This window comes from Salvelinus alpinus, chromosome 18, assembly GCF_045679555.1.
Source record: "Salvelinus alpinus chromosome 18, SLU_Salpinus.1, whole genome shotgun sequence".
NCBI classification, from domain to species: Eukaryota; Metazoa; Chordata; class Actinopteri; order Salmoniformes; family Salmonidae; genus Salvelinus; species Salvelinus alpinus.
In genome coordinates this window covers 48,845,262-48,864,118 of record NC_092103.1, presented here as the reverse complement: position 1 = coordinate 48,864,118, position 18,857 = coordinate 48,845,262, and the positions used below count along the sequence as shown (strand labels likewise).

Sequence of the window (18,857 nt, the reverse complement as noted above, 5' to 3'; positions counted from 1 at the left end):
GAGCATTTAGCACATTTTAGACAGTTAACTTCATAGTTATCAGATATCTAGCTGGCAGACATTGAGTTGTGAATTCCACACTGTAACTAGATTCATTGGTCCGTGCTGCACAACAGTGAGCGACTCACAAGGCTCCGGTTTCTCCGGTTGTGTGCTTGTAAACAAACACCACGTGACTGGGATCTGACCTGTTAGCTTAATGTGACAGGTGATATGAAGAAACGCAATCTGCTTTATCTCCTGACGTATTGCGCAAGTTGACTGCATGTATTTACTGAAAAGTAGCTACAAATATTCAAATGTATAAAACATAAATAAACTTAAAATAAATAGTTTTTGACAGGAATGAAAAACCATCCCGTGTCTATTTCCATCAGAAACAGATGGTAAAAATAGTCTCCTTGAGCACCCAGAGGGCTTTGGTGTTTATTTTTACACTGACATTTCTTTAAAGATTAGAAGATAAATTAGATTTTGATCTGTCGGAGTTTGTTTTATTTCATAAGAAGGTCGATGGACCTTGTACCAGTTTCTCGGAGTAGACATTGTTTATGAGGCGGTGGTGGGATCCTGCTCTGCTGACCGGTGTTCCTGGCACAACCTCTGCCTCTGCTAGTACACAGAGCTGAGCCTTCACAGAGTCACAGAGCTGAGCCTTCACAGAGTCACAGAGCTGAGCCTTCACAGAGTCACAGAGCTGAGCCTTCACAGAGTCACAGAGCTGAGCCTTCACAGAGTCACAGAGCTGAGCCTTCACAGAGTCACAGAGCTGAGCCTTCACAGAGTCACAGAGCTGAGCCTTCACAGAGTCACAGAGCTGAGCCTTCACAGAGTCACAGGCAGGGTAGGGTTTCCTAACTAGCATGTGAGGGCTACATTTAAAACCCAACGGCAGCTTTGTCAACATGTCCTGTAACGGGTCTTCTAGCCAGGCCAGCTGACGGTCACTCATCCCCTCTATACTACTCCACAGAGACCGTTATCTATTCAAATACACAATATTATTAAGCTAATCACTGACCACCAAAACATAAGCAGCTAATTATCTTCTTATTACATAAAAACGATTAAGGTCCATAAGCTGGTTTAGTTCAGTAATATTTATTAGCCAAAGTCATCAGAATTTAATTCAGTAGCTGTTGAAGGTTTGAAAGTGGCCGTTGAGTTTGACATTTAGTTAATTGTTCTCCCTCGTCACACAAAAGCCATTTCATAAGTAGCAGCACAGTGAGAGATGTGACGTGTGGGAACAGCCTAGCTAATGGCCCTGACGCTTGTCACATCGGATAGATCAGGATCAGGGTTTACGCCCTACCATATCTCATAAGCACATCATCTGCATTGTACACACATGAAATGTAAGACATGTTTACACGGTAATCGATTCTCTTTCTGATCTGTATACGGTATCTGCCTGTCTTTTTAAATGGCTGTTGTAACTGAAAAATCACCTGGATTGCTTTCATTTGTGGGAAACTATGAAAAGGGCTGCTCAATCAAAAACTGTAGCCCTTTTCAAGCCTGTCTAATTGTCAGAGGAGGGTAGTGGTAAAATTACACCCCATGCTCTGTCAGGTCCTACCCTCTGCTCTGTCAGGTCCTACCCTCTGCTCTGTCAGGTCCTACCCTCTGCTCTGTCAGGTCCTACCCTATGCTCTGTCAGGTCCTACCCCGTGCTCTGTCAGGTCCTACCCTATGCTCTGTCAGGTCCTACCCCGTGCTCTGTCAGGTCCTACCCCGTGCTCTGTCAGGTCCTACCCCGTGCTCTGTCAGGTCCTACCCCGTGCTCTGTCAGGTCATACCCCGTGCTCTGTCAGGTCCTACCCCGTGCTCTGTCAGGTCCTACCCCGTGCTCTGTCAGGTCCTACCCTCTGCTCTGTCAGGTCCTACCCTCTGCTCTGTCAGGTCCTACCCTCTGCTCTGTCAGGTCCTACCCCGTGCTCTGTCAGGTCCTACCCCGTGTTCTGTCAGGTCCTACCCTTTGCTCTGTCAGGTCCTACCCTCTGCTCTGTCAGGTCCTACCCCGTGATCTGTCAGGTCCTACCCCGTGCTCTGTCAGGTCCTACCCCGTGCTCTGTCAGGTCCTACCCCGTGCTCTGTCAGGTCCTACCCCGTGCTCTGTCAGGTCCTACCCCGTGCTCTGTCAGGTCCTACCCTCTGCTCTGTCAGGTCCTACCCTCTGCTCTGTCAGGTCCTACCCTCTGCTCTGTCAGGTCCTACCCTCTGCTCTGTCAGGTCCTACCCTCTGCTCTGTCAGGTCCTACCCTCTGCTTTGTCAGGTCCTACCCCGTGCTCTGTCAGGTCCTACCCTATGCTCTGTCAGGTCCTACCCCGTGCTCTGTCAGGTCCTACCCTATGCTCTGTCAGGTCCTACCCCGTGCTCTGTCAGGTCCTACCCCGTGCTCTGTCAGGTCCTACCCCGTGCTCTGTCAGGTCCTACCCCGTGCTCTGTCAGGTCCTACCCCGTGCTCTGTCAGGTCCTACCCTCTGCTCTGTCAGGTCCTACCCTCTGCTCTGTCAGGTCCTACCCTCTGCTCTGTCAGGTCCTACCCCGTGCTCTGTCAGGTCCTACCCCGTGTTCTGTCAGGTCCTACCCTTTGCTCTGTCAGGTCCTACCCTCTGCTCTGTCAGGTCCTACCCCGTGATCTGTCAGGTCCTACCCCGTGCTCTGTCAGGTCCTACCCCGTGCTCTGTCAGGTCCTACCCCGTGATCTGTCAGGTCCTACCCCGTGATGTCAGGTCCTACCCTCTGCTCTGTCAGGTCCTACCCTCTGCTCTGTCAGGTCCTACCCTCTGCTCTGTCAGGTCCTACCCTCTGCTCTGTCAGGTCCTACCCTCTGCTCTGTCAGGTCCTACCCACTGCTCTGTCAGGTCCTACCCTCTGCTCTGTCAGGTCCTACCCTCTGCTCTGTCAGGTCCTACCCTCTGCTCTGTCAGGTCCTACCCTCTGCTCTGTCAGGTCCTACCCTCTGCTCTGTCAGGTCCTACCCTCTGCTCTGTCAGGTCCTACCCTCTGCTCTGTCAGGTCCTACCCTCTGCTCTGTCAGGTCCTACCCCGTGATCTGTCATCTCCTACCCCGTGCTCTGTCAGGTCCTACCCTCTGCTCTGTCAGGTCCTACCCTCTGCTCTGTCAGGTCCTACCCTCTGCTCTGTCAGGTCCTACCCTCTGCTCTGTCAGGTCCTACCCTCTGCTCTGTCAGGTCCTACCCCGTGATCTGTCAGGTCCTACCCCGTGCTCTGTCAGGTCCTACCCTCTGCTCTGTCAGGTCCTACCTTCTGCTCTGTCAGGTCCTACCCCATGCTCTGTCAGGTCCTACCCTCTGCTCTGTCAGGTCCTACCCCGTGCTCTGTCAGGTCCTACCCCGTGCTCTGTCAGGTCCTACCCCGTGCTCTGTCATGTCCTACCCCGTGCTCTGTCAGGTCCTACCCCTTGCTCTGTCAGGTCCTACCCCGTGCTCTGTCAGGTCCTACCCCGTGCTCTGTCAGGTTCTACCCCGTGCTCTGTCAGGTCCTACCCCGTACTCTGTCAGGTCCTACTAAGGAAGGTAGTGGTAACATTACACCCCGTGCTCTGCGACTTTTATGAAAACGACCAGAGAAGGATGCAGAAAGTAGAGTATTTGTCTAAATGTCTGCAGGTATTTTCTTCTCCAATATAAATGGCCAATATTGCTGTGAACCTTCCTACATTTACAGGCCTGGAGCACCAGCCTGCAGTGAAGACCCTGCTGTGCCACTATGACACTCTGATCGGGGTTACAGCAGTAGTCCTCTACTCTGATCGGGGTTGCAGCAGTAGGCCTCTACTTTGATCGGGGTTGCAGCAGTAGTCCTCTACTCTGATCAGGGTTGCAGCAGTAGTCCTCTACTCTGATCAGGGTTGCAGCAGTAGTCCTCTACTCTGATCAGGGTTGCAGCAGTAGTCCTCTACTCTGATCAGGGTTGCAGCAGTAGTCCTCTACTCTGATCAGGGTTACAGCAGTAGTCCTCTACTCTGATCAGGGTTGCAGCAGTAGTCCTCTACTCTGATCAGGGTTACAGCAGTAGTCCTCTACTCTGATCAGGGTTGTAGCAGTAGTCCTCTACTCTGATCAGGGTTGTAGCAGTAGTCCTCTTCTCTGATCAGGGTTGCAGCAGTAGTCCTCTACTCTGATCAGGGTTACAGCAGTAGTTCTCTACTCTGATCAGGGTTACAGCTGTAGTCCTCTACTCTGATCAGGGTTACAGCAGTAGTTCTCTACTCTGATCAGGGTTGCAGCAGTAGTCCTCTACTCTGATCAGGGTTACAGCAGTAGTCCTCTACTCTGATCGGGGTTACAGCAGTAGTCCTCTACTCTGATCGGGGTTACAGCAGTAGTCCTCTACTCTGATCGGGGTTACAGCAGTAGTCCTCTACTCTGATCGGGGTTGCAGCAGTAGTCCTCTACTCTGATCAGGGTTGCAGCAGTAGTCCTCTACTCTGATCGGGGTTACAGCAGTAGTCCTCTACTCTGATCGGGGTTGCAGCAGTAGTCCTCTACTCTGTCACTCAGACATGCCACTAACACATCCTTGGTGGTGAGGTAAGTCTATAGACTCTTTATAGCCCTTAATTTCACTTTAGTGTGCCTGTACAGCACGATTCATAACACATAGTGATATACGCTTGGTATTTTAATGTAAAACCGCCTAAACATAGCCTATAACATGAAATATTAGCCTCAAAGGCTAACCTACCCTTTTACTAGGTAATAATATATTTAGTTTATATAGCCCTTTTCATTATAATCTCAAAAACACTCAAATGAACAGAAGTACGTGTCGGTGTTGGGCTGGTCAATGGTCAAGGCCCTAAAAGGGTCATGTAGGAATAACCTACCAGTCAGAGACATTCAGGACAGAGGTGAGTCTGTCTTTATGTCTGACTGTAATTAGGGCATCGACCATGGCACCATCCATGTGCCTCACCTCTGCTGGGGTTCAGTCAGTTTTATTCAGAGGGACAACACTGCTGCGTCTGGTTCATCAGAAGGGCAGGGATGACTGTTAACATGTTATCAACATAGAGAGAGAGGTCATCCCTGGAGTGGGTCATTATTAACATGTTAACAACATAGAGAGAGAGGTCATCTCTGGAGTGGGTCATTATTAACATGTTATCAACATAGAGAGAGAGAGAGGTCATCCCTGGAGTGGGTCATTATTAACATGTTATCAACATAGAGAGAGAGAGAGGTCATCCCTGGAGTGGATCATTATTAACATGTTATCAACATAGAGAGGTCATCCCTGGAGTGGATCATTATTAACATGTTAACAACATAGAGAGAGAGGTCATCTCTGGAGTGGGTCATTATTAACATGTTATCAACATAGAGAGAGAGGTCATCCCTGGAGTGGATCATTATTAACATGTTATCAACATAGAGAGGTCATCCCTGGAGTGGGTCATTATTAACATGTTATCAACATAGAGAGAGAGGTCATCCCTGGAGTGGATCATTATTAACATGTTAACAACATAGAGAGAGAGGTCATCTCTGGAGTGGGTCATTATTAACATGTTATCAACATAGAGAGAGAGGTCATCCCTGGAGTGGGTCATTATTAACATGTTATCAACATAGAGAGAGAGGTCATCCCTGGAGTGGGTCATTATTAACATGTTATCAACATAGAGAGAGAGGTCATCCCTGGAGTGGGTCATTATTAACATGTTATCAACATAGAGAGAGAGGTCATCCCTGGAGTGGATCATTATTAACATGTTAACAACATAGAGAGAGAGGTCATCTCTGGAGTGGGTCATTATTAACATGTTATCAACATAGAGAGAGAGGTCATCTCTGGAGTGGGTCATTATTAACATGTTATCAACATAGAGAGAGAGGTCATCCCTGGTGTGGATCATTATTAACATGTTATCAACATAGAGAGAGAGGTCATCCCTGGTGTGGATCATTATTAACATGTTATCAACATAGAGAGAGAGGTCATCCCTGGAGTGGATCATTATTAACATGTTATCAACATAGAGAGAGAGGTCATCCCTGGAGTGGATCATTATTAACATGTTATCAACATAGAGAGAGAGAGGTCATCCCTGGAGTGGATCATTATTAACATGTTATCAACATAGAGAGAGAGAGGTCATCCCTGGAGTGGATCATTATTAACATGTTATCAACATAGAGAGAGAGAGGTCATCCCTGGAGTGGATCATTATTAACATGTTATCAACATAGAGAGAGAGAGAGGTCATCCCTGGAGTGGATCATTATTAACATGTTATCAACATAGAGAGAGAGAGAGGTCATCCCTGGTGTGGGTCATTATTAACATGTTATCAACATAGAGAGAGAGAGAGGTCATCCCTGGTGTGGGTCATTATTAACATGTTATCAACATAGAGAGAGAGAGAGGTCATCCCTGGAGTGGATCATTATTAACATGTTATCAACATAGAGAGAGAGAGAGGTCATCCCTGGTGTGGATCATTATTAACATGTTATCAACATAGAGAGAGAGAGAGGTCATCCCTGGTGTGGGTCATTATTAACATGTTATCAACATAGAGAGAGAGGTCATCCCTGGAGTGGATCATTATTAACATGTTATCAACATAGAGAGAGAGAGAGGTCATCCCTGGAGTGGATCATTATTAACATGTTATCAACATAGAGAGAGAGGTCATCCCTGGAGTGGATCATTATTAACATGTTATCAACATAGAGAGAGAGAGAGGTCATCCCTGGTGTGGGTCATTATTAACATGTTATCAACATAGAGAGAGAGAGGTCATCCCTGGAGTGGATCATTATTAACATGTTATCAACATAGAGAGAGAGGTCATCCCTGGAGTGGATCATTATTAACATGTTATCAACATAGAGAGAGAGGTCATCCCTGGAGTGGATCATTATTAACATGTTATCAACATAGAGAGAGAGAGAGGTCATCCCTGGTGTGGGTCATTATTAACATGTTATCAACATAGAGAGAGAGGTCATCCCTGGAGTGGATCATTATTAACATGTTATCAACATAGAGAGAGAGAGAGGTCATCCCTGGTGTGGGTCATTATTAACATGTTATCAACATAGAGAGAGAGGTCATCCCTGGTGTGGATCATTATTAACATGTTATCAACATAGAGAGAGAGAGGTCATCATGGTCACAAAAACTGACAAGTGAAAGACAAGAGCAGCCTCAATGCTCAACCTAATCGTTGTAGAGCTCTGCTCCATTTTTCCAAAAAAGAAATGAGTAATGTACAGTGGCCATGTTTGAGACTTTGTGAAGAGGGGAGATGGCTACGTGTCAAGTAATGATGAATGCAAATTAAGGTGGGTGGGTATCTCTGTAATATTTCATTTCATAGCAGGAAATGATTCTGTTCTTCTGATTTGTCCTTTTTCGTCTAGATCCAGACGTTTGGATTGGAGGCTCCATGCAGAACAGTGGGAGATCTCACAAGTGGGATCGTCATGGCCCAGGCACTACAAAAGATGTGAGTGTCAGTGGTTATATTTTTGTATTGTTTGTTTACTTTTTATCTTCTGGAAATTAGTTTTGTTTAACCATCAAACCAAGCTTTTAGTGGGCGTTGCTGCTGGGCGTTGTGGCTGGGCGTTGCTGCTGGGCGTTGTGGCTGGGCGTTGCTGCTGGGCGTTGTGGCTGGGCGTTGCTGCTGGGCGTTGTGGCTGGGCGTTGCTGCTGGGCGTTGCGGCTGGGCGTTGCTGCTGGGCGTTGTGGCTGGGCGTTGCGGCTGGGCGTTGCTGCTGGGCGTTGCTGCTGTGCGTTGCGGCTGGGCGTTGCTGCTGGGCGTTGCGGCTGGGCGTTGCGGCTGGGCGTTGCTGCTGGGCGTTGCTGCTGGGCGTTGCTGCTGGGCGTTGCGGCTGGGCGTTGCGGCTGGGCGTTGAGGCTGGGCGTTGCTGCTGGGCGTTGAGGCTGGGCGTTGAGGCTGGGCGTTGAGGCTGGGCGTTGTAGCTGGGCATTGCTGCTGGGCGTTGCTGCTGGGCGTTGAGGCTGGGCGTTGTGGCTAAGTGTTGCTGCTGGGCATTGCGGCTGGGCGTTGCTGCTGGGCGTTGCTGCTGGGCGTTGAGGCTGGGCGTTGTGGCTGGGCGTTGTGGCTGGGCGTTGTGGCTGGGCGTTGTGGCTAAGTGTTGCTGCTGGGCGTTGCTGCTGGGCGTTGAGGCTGGGCGTTGAGGCTGGGCGTTGAGGCTGGGCGTTGTGGCTGGGCGTTGTGGCTGGGCGTTGTGGCTAAGTGTTGCGGCTGGGCGTTGCGGCTGGGCGTTGCGGCTGGGCGTTGCGGCTGGGCGTTGCGGCTGGGCGTTGCGGCTGGGCGTTGCTGCTGGGCGTTGTGGCTGGGCGTTGTGGCTAAGTGTTGCTGCTGGGCATTGCTGCTGGGCGTTGCGGCTGGGCGTTGCGGCTGGGCGTTGCGGCTGGGCGTTGAGGCTGGGCGTTGAGGCTGGGCGTTGAGGCTGGGCGTTGCTGCTGGGCGTTGCTGCTGGGCGTTGCTGCTGGGCGTTGCGGCTGGGCGTTGCGGCTGGGCGTTGCGGCTGGGCGTTGCTGCTGGGCATTGCTGCTGGGCGTTGAGGCTGGGCGTTGAGGCTGGGCGTTGAGGCTGGGCGTTGCTGCTGGGCGTTGCTGCTGGGCGTTGCTGCTGGGCGTTGCTGCTGGGCGTTGCTGCTGGGCGTTGAGGCTGGGCGTTGAGGCTGGGCGTTGCTGCTGGGCGTTGAGGCTGGGCGTTGCTGCTGGGCGTTGCGGCTGGGCGTTGAGGCTGGGCGTTGTGGCTAAGTGTTGCTGCTGGGCGTTGAGGCTGGGCGTTGCTGCTGGGCATTGCTGCTGGGCGTTGCTGCTGGGCGTTGCTGCTGGGCGTTGCTGCTGGGCGTTGCTGCTGGGCGTTGAGGCTGGGCGTTGAGGCTGGGCGTTGCTGCTGGGCGTTGAGGCTGGGCGTTGCTGCTGGGCGTTGCTGCTGGGCGTTGCTGCTGGGCATTGCTGCTGGGCGTTGCGGCTGGGCGTTGAGGCTGGGCGTTGTGGCTAAGTGTTGCTGCTGGGCGTTGCTGCTGGGCGTTGCGGCTGGGCGTTGCTGCTGGGCGTTGCTGCTGGGCGTTGCTGCTGGGCGTTGAGGCTGGGCGTTGCGGCTGGGCGTTGCTGCTGGGCGTTGCTGCTGGGCGTTGCTGCTGGGCATTGCGGCTGGGCGTTGCTGCTGGGCGTTGAGGCTGGGCGTTGCTGCTGGGCGTTGTGGCTAAGTGTTGCTGCTGGGCGTTGCTGCTGGGCGTTGCGGCTGGGCGTTGCGGCTGGGCGTTGCTGCTGGGCGTTGCTGCTGGGCGTTGAGGCTGGGCGTTGAGGCTGGGCGTTGCTGCTGGGCGTTGCTGCTGGGCGTTGCTGCTAAGCGTTGCGGCTGGGCGTTGCGGCTGGGCGTTGCGGCTGGGCGTTGCTGCTGGGCGTTGTGGCTGGGCGTTGTGGCTGGGCGTTGAGGCTGGGCGTTGCGGCTGGGCGTTGCGGCTGGGCGTTACGGCTGGGCGTTGCGGCTGGGCGTTGCGGCTGGGCGTTGCGGCTGGGCGTTGCTGCTGGGCGTTGCTGCTGGGCGTTGCGGCTGGGCGTTGCGGCTGGGCGTTGCGGCTGGGCGTTGCGGCTGGGCGTTGCGGCTGGGCGTTGTGGCTAAGTGTTGCTGCTGGGCGTTGAGGCTGGGCGTTGCTGCTGGGCGTTGTCTTCTCTCTCCACTTTCTTTCTCCTGTATGTGACCGTTTACCTTTCTCTTCTCCAGAGACATTGTCTATTTCACTGACAACTGGATCAGTAGGATCAAGCCTGAGGTGGGAGATAACTGGCGACTAAAGGTATGGCGACGACCATGATGCATGCTGGTCGTTTTAACACGTTGTCTTTCTGTTTTGCTGCCATCTGCTCTAACGCCCTTGTCATTACCACAGTCCCAATGTCACGTCTTCCCTCCTCTTCCTCCTCTCAGATCAGTAATCTGAAGAAGGTGTTGAAAGGCATACTGGACTACAACCAGGAGGTCCTTCAACAGCAGATCAATGACTTCACCCTGCCAGACATCAACCTGATAGGAGAACACTCAGACGCTGCAGAGCTGGGCAGGATGCTACAACTCATACTGGGCTGTGCTGTCAACTGTGAGCAGAAACAAGGTCTGTCTGTCTGTCTGTCTGTCTGTCTGTCTGTCTGTCTGTCTGTCTGTCTGTCTGTCTGTCTGTCTGTCTGTCTGTGTGGGATTGGCTATCTGTATATTAGTGATGGGGACAAAATCCATACAGTTAGTTACATATCGGGATATTATTTTTGACGCATTATCGTATCGTTTTGACAATATCGTAATTTTATTTCTGCGCTGGATTTCTGCACCACAACTCCAGGATGGTTTTCTTCATGTCTGTCTGTCTGTCTGTCTGTCTCTCTGTCTCTCTGTCTCTCTGTCTCTCTGTGTCTGTCTGTCTGCTCAGTGTGTGCTAGGCTGTCACTATAGGCTGAGGATGGTTTTCTTCATGGCTCTGTCTGTCTGTCTGTCTATAGTCTGAGGATGGTTTTCTTCATGGCTCTGTCTGTCTGTCTATAGTCTGAGGATGGTTTTCTTCATGGCTCTGTCTGTCTGTCTGTCTGTCTATAGTCTGAGGATGGTTTTCTTCATGGCTCTGTCTGTCTGTCTGTCTATAGTCTGAGGATGGTTTTCTTCATGGCTCTGTCTGTCTGTCTGTCTATAGTCTGAGGATGGTTTTCTTCATGGCTCTGTCTGTCTGTCTGTCTATAGTCTGAGGATGGTTTTCTTCATGGCTCTGTCTGTCTGTCTATAGTCTGAGGATGGTTTTCTTCATGGCTCTGTCGTAACAGGGAAGCCATTTGTTTTCACAACTTTTATTTCCATGACTGATCACAACTCTCATGGCTCTCTGACCTGCTCTCTCTTTTCCCTCTGCAGCAGGTGATTAATATGTTTGTCCTAGAGTCGTTATTGGACACAGCCTTGTCCTAGAGTCATTATTGGACACAGCCTTGTCCTAGAGTCTCTAAACAGTACACGGCCTTGTCCTAGAGTCTCTAAACAGTACACGGCCTTGTCCTAGAGTCTAGAGACAGTACACGGCCTTGTCCTAGAGTCATTATTGGACACAGCCTTGTCCTAGAGTCCTTATTGGACACGGCCTTATCCTAGAGTCATTATTGGACAAAGCCTTGTCCTAGAGTCCTTATTGGACACAGCCCTGTCCTAGAGTCCTTATTGGACACAGCCTTGTCCTAGAGTCCTTATTGGACACAGCCTTGTCCTAGAGTCCTTATTGGACACAGCCTTGTCCTAGAGTCCTTATTGGACACAGCCTTGTCCTAGAGTCCTTATTGGACACAGCCCTGTCCTAGAGTCATTATTGGACACATCCTTGTCCTAGAGTCATTATTGGACACATCCTTGTCCTAGAGTCATTATTGAGTTATTGGACACAGCAGCCTTGTCTTGAGAGTTATTGAGTTATTATTGTACACAGCCTTGTCCTAGAGTCTAGAGACACTACACAGCCTTGTCCTAGAGTCTCTAGACAGTACACGGCCTTGTCCTAGAGACAGTGCACGGCCTTGTCCTAGAGTCTAGAGACAGTGCACGGCCTTGTCCTAGAGTCTAGAGACACTACACGGCCTTGTCCTAGAGTCTAGAGACACTACACAGCCTTGTCCTAGAGTCTAGAGACACTACACAGCCTTGTCCTAGAGACACTACACAGCCTTGTCCTAGAGACAGTACACAGCCTTGTCCTAGAGACACTACACAGCCTTGTCCTAGAGTCTAGAGACACTACACAGCCTTGTCCTAGAGTCTAGAGACAGTACACGGCCTTGTCCTAGAGACAGTACACAGCCTTGTCCTAGAGTCTCTAGACAGTACACAGCCTTGTCCTAGAGACAGTACACAGCCTTGTCCTAGAGACAGTACACAGCCTTGTCCTAGAGACAGTACACAGCCTTGTCCTAGAGACAGTACACAGCCTTGTCCTAGAGACAGTACACAGCCTTGTCCTAGAGACAGTACACAGCCTTGTCCTAGAGTCTAGAGACAGTACACAGCCTTGTCCTAGAGACAGTACACAGCCTTGTCCTAGAGACAGTACACAGCCTTGTCCTAGAGACAGTACACAGCCTTTTCCTAGAGACAGTACACAGCCTTGTCCTAGAGACAGTACACAGCCTTGTCCTAGAGTCTAGAGACAGTACACAGCCTTGTCCTAGAGACAGTACACAGCCTTGTCCTAGAGACAGTACACAGCCTTGTCCTAGAGACAGTACACAGCCTTGTCCTAGAGACAGTACACAGCCTTGTCCTAGAGACAGTACACAGCCTTGTCCTAGAGTCTAGAGACAGTACACAGCCTTGTCCTAGAGACAGTACACAGCCTTGTCCTAGAGACAGTACACAGCCTTGTCCTAGAGACAGTACACAGCCTTGTCCTAGAGACAGTACACAGCCTTGTCCTAGAGTCTAGAGACAGTACACAGCCTTGTCCTAGAGACAGTACACAGCCTTGTCCTAGAGACACTACACAGCCTTGTCCTAGAGTCTAGAGACACTACACAGCCTTGTCCTAGAGACAGTACACAGCCTTGTCCTAGAGTCTAGAGACACTACACAGCCTTGTCCTAGAGTCTCTAGACAGTACACGGCCTTGTCCTAGAGACAGTGCACGGCCTTGTCCTAGAGTCTAGAGACAGTGCACGGCCTTGTCCTAGAGTCTAGAGACAGTACACAGCCTTGTCCTAGAGACAGTACACAGCCTTGTCCTAGAGACACTACACAGCCTTGTCCTAGAGACACTACACAGCCTTGTCCTAGAGTCTAGAGACAGTACACAGCCTTGTCCTAGAGTCTAGAGACAGTACACAGCCTTGTCCTAGAGACAGTACACAGCCTTGTCCTAGAGACACTACACAGCCTTGTCCTAGAGTCTAGAGACAGTACACAGCCTTGTCCTAGAGACACTACACAGCCTTGTCCTAGAGACAGTACACAGCCTTGTCCTAGAGACAGTACACGGCCTTGTCCTAGAGACAGTACACAGCCTTGTCCTAGAGACAGTACACAGCCTTTTCCTAGAGACAGTACACAGCCTTGTCCTAGAGACAGTACACAGCCTTGTCCTAGAGACAGTACACAGCCTTGTCCTAGAGACACTACACAGCCTTGTCCTAGAGACAGTACACAGCCTTGTCCTAGAGTCTAGAGACAGTACACAGCCTTGTCCTAGAGTCTAGAGACAGTACACAGCCTTGTCCTAGAGACACTACACAGCCTTGTCCTAGAGACAGTACACAGCCTTGTCCTAGAGTCTAGAGACAGTACACAGCCTTGTCCTAGAGACAGTACACAGCCTTGTCCTAGAGACACTACACAGCCTTGTCCTAGAGTCTAGAGACAGTACACAGCCTTGTCCTAGAGACACTACACAGCCTTGTCCTAGAGACAGTACACAGCCTTGTCCTAGAGACAGTACACGGCCTTGTCCTAGAGACAGTACACAGCCTTGTCCTAGAGACACTACACAGCCTTGTCCTAGAGACAGTACACAGCCTTTTCCTAGAGACAGTACACAGCCTTGTCCTAGAGACAGTACACAGCCTTGTCCTAGAGACAGTACACAGCCTTGTCCTAGAGACTCTACACAGCCTTGTCCTAGAGACAGTACACAGCCTTGTCCTAGAGTCTAGAGACAGTACACAGAGTTCATTTGAGGAAGTGTGTAAGATGAGGCTTCCAGTTTATCTCACGGCTTCATCACATTCAGTTCTTGTCATTGTGCAACTGAGGGTGCTTCTTAGACTGAACCAGTAGTCATTCGTGCTGTCCTCCTCTGCCCCTGTAGAATACATCCAGACCATAATGATGCTGGAGGAATCTGTTCAACATGTTGTCATGACAGCCATTCAAGAGGTAAGCCTTTGTAAATATTTCAAATGGCTGTGTGTTTTACTCCAGAGATCCATTTCCTGTGTCCTTATATGACATCACACTGTGTAGAGTATCCATGTGTTATAATAACAGATGACATCACACTGTGTAGAGTGTCCATGTGTTATAACAGATGACATAACACTGTGTAGAGTATCCATGTGTTATAACAGATGACATAACACTGTGTAGAGTATCCATGTGTTATAACAGATGACTTAACACTGTGTAGAGTATCCATGTGTTATAACAGATGACATCACACTGTGTATGGTCTCCATGTGTTATAACAGATGGCATCACACTGTGTAGAGTATCCATGTGTTATAACAGATGGCATCACACTGTGTAGAGTATCCATGTGTTATAACAGATGACATCACACTGTGTAGAGTATCCATGTGTTATAACAGATGACATCACACTGTGTATGGTCTCCATGTGTTATAACAGATGACATCACACTGTGTATGGTCTCCATGTGTTATAACAGATGGCATCACACTGTGTAGAGTATCCATGTGTTATAACAGATGACATCACACTGTGTATGGTCTCCATGTGTTATAACAGATGACATCACACTGTGTAGAGTATCCATGTGTTATAACAGATGACATCACACTGTGTATGGTCTCCATGTGTTATAACAGATGGCATCACACTGTGTAGAGTATCCATGTGTTATAACAGATGACATCACACTGTGTAGAGTATCCATGTGTTATAACAGATGACATCACACTGTGTAGAGTATCCATGTGTTATAACAGATGACATCACACTGTGTAGAGTATCCATGTGTTATAACAGATGACATCACACTGTGTATGGTCTCCATGTGTTATAACAGATGACATCACACTGTGTATGGTCTCCGTGTGTTATAACAGATGACATCACACTGTGTATGGTCTCCGTGTGTTATAACAGATGACATCACACTGTGTAGAGTATCCATGTGTTATAACAGATGACATCACACTGTGTAGAGTATCTATGTGTTATAACAGATGACATCACACTGTGTAGAGTATCAATGTGTTATAACAGATAACATCACACTGTGTATGGTCTCCGTGTGTTATAACAGATGACATCACACTGTGTATGGTCTCCGTGTGTTATAACAGATGACATCACACTGTGTATGGTCTCCGTGTGTTATAACAGATGACATCACACTGTGTATGGTCTCCGTGTGTTATAACAGATGACATCACACTGTGTAGAGTATCCATGTGTTATAACAGATGACATCACACTGTGTAGAGTATCCATGTGTTATAACAGATGACATAACACTGTGTAGAGTATCCATGTGTTATAACAGATGACATCACACTGTGTAGAGTATCCATGTGTTATAACAGATGACATCACACTGTGTAGAGTATCCATGTGTTATAACAGATGACATCACACTGTGTAGAGTGTCCATGTGTTATAACAGATGACATAACACTGTGTAGAGTATCCATGTGTTATAACAGATGACATAACACTGTGTAGAGTATCCATGTGTTATAACAGATGACTTAACACTGTGTAGAGTATCCATGTGTTATAACAGATGACATCACACTGTGTATGGTCTCCATGTGTTATAACAGATGACATCTCACTGTGTAGAGTAGCCATGTGTTATAACAGATGACATAACACTGTGTAGAGTAGCCATGTGTTATAACAGATGACATAACACTGTGTAGAGTATCCATGTGTTATAACAGATGACATAACACTGTGTAGAGTATCCATGTGTTATAACAGATGACTTAACACTGTGTAGAGTATCCATGTGTTATAACAGATGACATAACACTGTGTAGAGTATCCATGTGTTATAACAGATGACATAACACTGTGTAGAGTATCCATGTGTTATAACAGATGACTTAACACTGTGTAGAGTATCCATGTGTTATAACAGATGACATAACACTGTGTATGGTCTCCATGTGTTATAACAGATGACATCTCACTGTGTAGAGTAGCCATGTGTTATAACAGATGACATAACACTGTGTAGAGTATCCATGTGTTATAACAGATGACTTAACACTGTGTAGAGTATCCATGTGTTATAACAGATGACTTAACACTGTGTAGAGTATCCATGTGTTATAACAGATGACATAACACTGTGTAGAGTATCCATGTGTTATAACAGATGACATCTCACTGTGTAGAGTAGCCATGTGTTATAACAGATGACATAACACTGTGTAGAGTATCCATGTGTTATAACAGATGACATAACACTGTGTATGGTCTCCATGTGTTATAACAGATGACATAACACTGTGTAGAGTAGCCATGTGTTATAACAGATGACATAACACTGTATGGTCTCCATGTGTTATAACAGATGACATAACACTGTGTATGGTCTCCGTGTGTTATAACAGATGACATAACACTGTGTATGGTCTCTCTGTTGTAGCTGATGAGCAAAGAGTGTCCAGTTATGGGAGGAAACGACTCGTACGCTGACATCGATAGACAGGTGAGATGTTACGGAGAATGTCCTCTTGCTACGTTACACCGTGTCTTAATACAAATAACACGATTTGAGTGTATCAGCCTTTATTTGGTAGTTTTTCCATGTTAATTCTGACGTACTAGTTGTCTTTCCAGCTGAAGAAGACGGTGGAGGATCTGAACGAGGCTCGAGCCACCAAGGAGGAGATCGTACAGAGATGTCACGAGCTGGACATGCAGGTTGGCCTCAACGTTTTGGGTTTTATTCCTTTGATGTGACCAATGTTGTCTCTGACTTCAATTAGATACTGTACAGCCGTAGTACAAGGTCAATGGGTTCACGATGGTGTCCCTATAGTTAAAAGTAAGTCAAACCGTTGTTATAACGGTTGTTGGAATGAATATCCTCAGTGCTATGGTTCAAACCTCCAGATGAATACCTGGGTAAAAGTTAACCGTTTTAAGGTCTTCATTGGTCCGAAAAGTTGGACCCGTTCCTGAAATGAATCTGCGGCTTTCCCACCCGATCCCGATATGCATAAATACATGATTTTAATTTTAAATGGAGACGCGTCCCGAATGGACCAGACCCGTTCCGTAAAGGCCTTGTGGAAAAACAGAACCAAACAGACCGGTTCAGACCGGTTCAGACCGGTTCAGACTGGTTCAGATCTGAGAGTAGAAAGAGGGAGAGAAAGAAACCTCCGATTGGGCGCTGCCAGCACCATCAATATAGGAACACCATTGGCCAAATGATCCACAGTTACGTATCCTTAAAAATATCAAACACAGCATTACAGTTGTAACTTCGTTTGGCCAAAGAAAATGGCTCCACAGAATGAAACAAAACATTTGTTGCATATTTTAATAAAGAACTTGTTTTAAACATTCTCAAAACTTTTGAACAGGCTCGGACTATATTGCAGCAATTCCCAACGAAGGTGAGTGCCTACCTACTGTAGGTCCTACCCAACAAATGACGACAATAGGCTAATTATATTTTATAACAGGCCTACTTTTCACCTGTCTTAAACTAAATCCGGAGCACAAAATTAAAAAGAAGGATCCAACTTAAATTTAGCCAACGAAAATGTCTCAAAGATTTAACAAAACACTTTTTGCATATTTAAAGAACTGTTTTCGAGTCTTAAATAGGCCTAAAATAGTAATAATTATATACAATAATAATAATGATAAAACTAATTATAATAAATACTATTGCATCACACAAGCTGCACACGTTCCATTTGACCATCGTTCTTGTCATCCTTCTCCACCACAATATTAAAACTTTTGTCCCCGAGGTCATTCCGCTTGTCGGCTTCTTTTGACTGTACTCTTTCTCCTCTAATTTATGTTTTACTTCAATGAAAAAGGCCTCCGTCTTCCCAGTCAACAGTAGCCTAGGCCAAGGCCTCCTTTCTCTCTCTCTCTCTCTCTCTCCACAGCAGCAGGCTCACGTGAGGTGAGCAGCCGGAACCACTTTCAGCTGGACACATAAACTATACATTTTATTGAGTTGCAATTGGCTGACACAGATAACGAGCTCACGCAGTTCTCACTACTTCACACACATTTAATGAGATGAACAGATGACGGGTCCAGTCCGTAAATACCTTATTTTTTAAATTTTATTACACATACCCGAGACCCTTGGCAATTATATCAGACCCAACCCAGATCTGAGACAAAAGTCAGAATTTAGGACCCGAATTTGGAGTCTGTTGGACCCATGAAGACTTCTTGGTGACAGTCCCTTTAATCGTGGTAGGACGCCATTCCGTTTAGGCTCCCACTACTAAGACCAAATGTCCTCCAGGTGTTCTACATTTGTGTTCACCATGTCTGTTCTGTCTTCTATTTGATAACATTGTTCTATTCTCCTGTCCTGTCCTGTTCTCCTGTCCTGTCCTATTCTCCTGTCCTGTCCTATTCTCCTGTCCTGTCCTATTCTCCTGTCCTGTCCTGGTCTCCTGTCCTATTCTCCTGTTCTATTCTCCTGTTCTATTATCCTGTCCTGTCCTATTCTCCTGTCCCGTCCTATACTCCTGTTCTATTCTCCTGTTCTATTATCCTGTCCTGTCCTATTTTCCTGTCCTATTCTATTCTCTTGACCTGTCTGAACTGAAACTCTATTACTCTGTGCCTTGCTTTGAAGGCTTTCCATGTACAGGAGCAGCGAGATAGACTGAGGTTAGAGTATATTGAACTAGAGGAGAGGGTAAATAACATTTTTATTCCTAATTTCTCTCAGTCCTTGTCGTTTGGCGTGTGAATTGAAAGCCCTGGATTTGAAGTGTGCTCTCTGCTTCTATAACAGCATCTCCTGTTTGAAATCCAGGCTCCTTTGACTGTGTCTGCCTCCCTAATGGCACCCTTAATGGCACCCTATTCACTATGTAGTACACTACTATTGACCAGAGCTCTATGGGATGC

The 18,857-nt window shown here is 47.9% G+C and overlaps 1 protein-coding gene across 3 annotated transcripts in view; it reads left to right on the top strand.

Annotated features, from left to right (window-relative positions):
• Positions 1 to 18,857, top strand: part of LOC139544427 (protein Hook homolog 3-like) — a 94,104-nt gene that overhangs the window by 3,132 nt on the left and 72,115 nt on the right. For 2 of the 3 annotated variants that reach the window (XR_011668870.1, XM_071351499.1), the window contains exons 2-8: positions 7,405 to 7,490; positions 9,753 to 9,825; positions 9,957 to 10,140; positions 13,852 to 13,919; positions 16,384 to 16,446; positions 16,578 to 16,661; positions 18,580 to 18,642. Coding sequence is in view for 2 of the 3 variants with exons in the window: in XM_071351499.1 (XP_071207600.1) it covers positions 7,405 to 7,490; positions 9,753 to 9,825; positions 9,957 to 10,140; positions 13,852 to 13,919; positions 16,384 to 16,446; positions 16,578 to 16,661; positions 18,580 to 18,642 (621 nt within the window). In the remaining variant the exon portion in view is untranslated. The remainder of the gene's footprint in view (positions 1 to 7,404; positions 7,491 to 9,752; positions 9,826 to 9,956; positions 10,141 to 13,851; positions 13,920 to 16,383; positions 16,447 to 16,577; positions 16,662 to 18,579; positions 18,643 to 18,857) is intronic. The other variant, XM_071351500.1, reaches the window with a different exon arrangement.